At 35.5% G+C, this 4,776-nt stretch overlaps 1 protein-coding gene across 1 annotated transcript in view; it reads left to right on the top strand.

Annotated features, from left to right (window-relative positions):
- Nucleotides 1-4,776, top strand: part of LOC106869625 (E3 ubiquitin-protein ligase HACE1) — a 79,135-nt gene that overhangs the window by 33,698 nt on the left and 40,661 nt on the right. The window contains exon 2 of the mRNA XM_014915435.2: nt 4,460-4,514. Coding sequence (XP_014770921.1) covers nt 4,460-4,514 — 55 coding nt within the window. The remainder of the gene's footprint in view (nt 1-4,459; nt 4,515-4,776) is intronic.

Raw genomic sequence — 4,776 nt, 5'->3', positions numbered from 1 at the left:
TATATATATATATATATATATATATATATATATATGTGTGTGTGTGTATATATATATATATATATATATATAGGAATATATGGTTCAGAATTGTACAAAAGACTGAGGTAGGTAATGGACCAACAAATAAGGTGTATTAGTTTGATGTTCAGGGAAAATGGAAGAGTCTTTAGCTCCTATAGAAAGGAATGAGAAGAGAAAAGAGATGGAAAAAGGATAAAAAACAGAGGGGGAAAATGTGTCTGGATGAACAGTTGCGCATGTTGAATTGACCAGAAAGAAGTGATTGGAAACAAGGGTTGCAAGGAAGACAACAGTGACCTGGCTAAAATGTGTGTGCACATGCATGCAATGAGAGAAATAAACATGGGTTTGAACTTGGTATTTCTTTATTCTATCTGTTACATATGTTTCAGCGTTCTGTAGTAAATGTCACACTATAAGTGCAATCCATAGATGCACCTCATAAGTGTAGCATGCCCAGTCAAAACTGGACACTTCCTTACACAGACAAGAAATGCAGGTCACAAACATGCAGTTAGCTTATTTGCATGCCCAAGAGGTACAAGGCCAGTAGAAGTGAGGGGAATGAGGGAAGGTGGGTGGGATCCAAGCCCTTCTTAATCTCAAAGCTAATCTGATGTAGATAAAAAAATCAAGATCAGTACCAACTGGAATGTGGGTGTTGTGTACGGTTGTTGTTATTTCATTGGTTGTCCTCTCTGTGTGTGTGTGTGTGTGTGTGTTTATGTGTATGACTATAGCTTGACCGCTACCATCAGCAGTGCATATCATCTTTATTTAGCCTGCTTATTTCTTAATTTATTTATTTGAATATTTATTTTCTCCTTATTATTTTGACAAGCAGGTTTGTATACTTTAGTAGCTGTGTGTAATAACAAGTATTTAATGTAACATTGTACTGTCTGCTTCTCTCTCTCTCTCTTAATTGATGTTACTCTCTTCACTCTTTCTTTCATTAATTCACTCGTCATTCCCCATTGAAAACTTATGTGTTCATTCTGTCTTTCTTAATTCTATCTTCATTGAATTCAATTATGGTTTAAATGTTCATAAACGCTTTGAAAAAGATATTTGAAATAATTTATGCTGTGTTAAAAGATTTAAATATTATCAGATGTAGACAAAGCTCATAACTGTGTAACAACATTGTCTCTTTGCTAAATCTTATAAATTTGCTTCAATACAATTATTTGCTCTGTAGTTAGCTCCATCTGTGTTGCTTCTATTGAATCTTCTTTGGATTTTGGTCTCCCTAATCATTAGATCAAATGTATACACACACACACACACACACACACACACACACACACACCACTTATGCTGGTGACATGTATAATACATTGGTGCTGGTGCTATATAAATAGCACCCTGTACACTCTGTAAAGTGGTTGGCATCAGGAAGAGCATCCAGCTGTAGAAACTATTCCAAAACAGACGATTGGAGCCAGCCTGGTGCAACTCTTTGGCTTACCAGCTCCTGTCAAACTGTCCAACCCATACCAGCATGGAAAACAAATGTTAAATAATGACGATGACACCCTCATCATTTAATGTCCATTAAATTGCACTGGTATATGCATTTGATGCATATGAAAATGTGAGCTGTATAAATAAGTACTAAGCACTCAAAGTGGATGAACTGCCTTGGAGATGGGGACTTACAAAGAAATCAGATAAAGGGAGAGAGATGAAGACTGATTTTAACCCTTACAGCATGGGAACTAAATTATACTCAGTTCTGTGCAGGGTCGTGGAGTCGAAACAAAAAAATTTCGACTCCGACTCCTGTACTATTGGCACCTCCGACTCCAACTCATCTTTATGTAATCAAGTGATTGTGGTCTACATATCTCATAAAGCATATGCATACGCTTGTACTTTGAGTAGGCCTATATGTTATAACTGGTTTATATTAAAGAATAAAGACTTTGTGAGTCAGTATAGTTTTACTGACTCCGACTCCTCCTTAATTGTTTCCGACTCCACAGTCCTGGTTCTGTGCTTGTGCATTTAAGTCACAGGAACTGAATTAACTTGTTTTTGACAGTGGGGTACTTAAGGAAATTCTCCACATTTCATCTAATGTAATAAGGACATTTTATTTTTTTGGCCAATAGAAAGAGGTTGTTAGAACTAATTTGCATATGATTAGCATGTTATATCTGAATGGTTGTATGCAAGAATTTAACGTAGTGAGGGTAAAGATGTTGAGTCTCATGAAAGATGATTGTCCACACACAGTGAAGTAGGAAACGCTTCCACCCCTGTGTAAGTGTGGCAAAAAGGAGCAGTAAAAAAATGTGATATGATGGAGGCTTGACTGTATTAATATATATTTGGGGTTCTGTTAACCATTATGTTCCTATTAAGAGTTCATCTGCTTTTCCCACCTCTACCCTATCACTTTCTATCACTCAACCTTATTCATATTTGTCACCCAGTAACGGAGGATGAACATTAGATCCAGCTACATCCAGTTGTCTCATCCTACCATCTCTATCAATCTGCCTACCTCACTCTTTCTCTGCCCCATATCAATGCCTGAATAATGAAGGATTTGATCTGGTCACATCTGATACATCCAGATTTGCAATAGGTTTTGTTCTAAATAGATTTTCCCCTCTGCCATGTAGTTTAGTTTTATTGACCTTTAATGTTATCAGAATATTGTTAGTGCCTTTTTTTTTACCAGTTTTTATTATTTTTTTTTGACTATTCAATAATATTAATAATCTAAGACCTTCAAGTACTCTCTCTAAATTCATTGTAAAAATTATGAAATGTATATCTTAGAGAGAAAATATGACATTTTTTTTTTCTGATTGCTAAAAATAAAATTTTTTGTTTATTGAAAAGATAGTGTCTTTTTTTGCCCTCTATATGCATGCATGCATGTACACACACACACACACACACACACACACACACACCCTCTCTCTCTTTCCCTCTGTCTGTCTGTCTGTGTGTCTGTGTCTCTCTCTCTCTCTCTCTCTCTCTCTCTCTCTCTCTCAGGAGAGAATATTGAAATCAATTGAAATGTCTGAAGGATTACAAAATCTAAATACCGCATGGTAGATTTAGATATAAAATATCATTTTAATGTTTGACATTTATTGAAACTACTGTGTGGGGGGAGGGAACAAAGTGGACATATTAATTTTTTTGTTTTTGTATTGACCTGCCCAAGACCACACGTGGTTCTTTAATTCGAATTTCTTCTTTCAAGTGATCTAAATTAAAACCTTCCATTGAAATTTCATGTTAACTCTTTCATTACCATATTTCTTTTGAGATGCTCTGTGTTTCTTTCAATTAATTTTTGAATATAACAAAGAATTTAGTAAAATAACTTAGTTATCATTCAGCTAGTGTTAGGAACATAGATTGTGACTAAGGTATGGTGGAAGATTTTAATTCAGAACTTATGAAAACATGACATTTGTACTCGGAGCCAGAGCTGGTTTCAACTGGGTTGGTATCGAAAGGGTTAAGGCCCACCTTATTCTCTCTCTCTCTCCATCTTTAACTATTTTGTCGCCATATTTCCATTGAGACACTCTGTGTTTCTTTCATTTACTTTAACTATAACAAAGAATTTCGTAAAATAACTTAGTCATCATTAAGCTAGTGTTAGGAACATAAATTGTGACTAAGGTTTGGTGGAAGATTTTAATTCAAAACTTATGGAAACAAAACGTGTACTACAAATCCAGAAGCGGTTTCAGCTGGGTTGGTATCAAAAGGGTTAAATATATCATGGTGCCTTTAACCCTTTTGTTATCATATTTCTGTTGAGATGTTCTGTGTTTCTTTCAATTAATTTTAAATATAACAAAGAATTTAGTAAAATAACTTTGTTATCATTAAGCTAGTGTTAGGAACATAAATTGTGACTAAGGTTTGGTGGAAGATTTTAATTCAGAACTTATGAAAACATGACATTTGCACTACAGAGCCAGAAGTGGTTTCAGCCGGGTTGGTAACGAAGGGGTTAAACTACATTCCAGAGGTGAGCTGGCAGAATCATTATCACACCAGGCAAAATGCTTAACCAGCATTTTGTTTTGTCTTTATGTTCTGAGTTCAAATTCTGCCAATGTCGACTTTACCTTTCACCCTTTCATGGTTGATAAAATAAGTACCGGTTGAAGACTTGGGGCCAATGTAATTGACTTACCTCCCTCTCCAAAATTGCTGGCCTTGTGCCAAAATTTGAAACCAAATTATGTTTCAAGCAGCAGCTTAATGACAGTTATCGTACTAAATTCTTTATTATTTTCGAAATTAATTGAATAAAAGCAGTGTATTTCAACATAAATAGGGCAACAAAAGGGTTAATGGATGATTTTAAGATGTTTGCTTTTATGAGGAAATTGTACTCCATAAACACAATAATCTCAAAATACCTCTCTTTTTTTCTTTCTTTTTTTCACAGATGACAGATCTGCATTTTATATGCTTATGACCATGGTGGTGGCTAACCAACACAAGTAAGTATCTGTGTGTGTGTGTGTGTGTGTGTGAATGTATGTGTGTGAGTGTGTATGTAAATGTGTGTGTGTGTGAATATATGCATGTGTGCATGTGAATGTATGCGTATGTGAGTATGTGTGTGTGAGCATGTGTGTGTGTGTGAGTGTGTAAGTGTGAGTGTGTGTGTCAGTGTGAGTCTGAATGTATGCGTGTGTGAGTGTGTGTGTGTGTAAATGTATGTGTGAGTGTGTGCATGTGTGTGTGTGTGTGTGTGCAGAT

This window comes from Octopus bimaculoides, chromosome 3, assembly GCF_001194135.2.
Source record: "Octopus bimaculoides isolate UCB-OBI-ISO-001 chromosome 3, ASM119413v2, whole genome shotgun sequence".
In the NCBI taxonomy this organism is placed as follows: domain Eukaryota; kingdom Metazoa; phylum Mollusca; class Cephalopoda; order Octopoda; family Octopodidae; genus Octopus; species Octopus bimaculoides.
The sequence above is the reverse complement of the archived record's forward strand: the minus strand, read 5'-3'. Positions and strand labels throughout refer to the sequence as shown.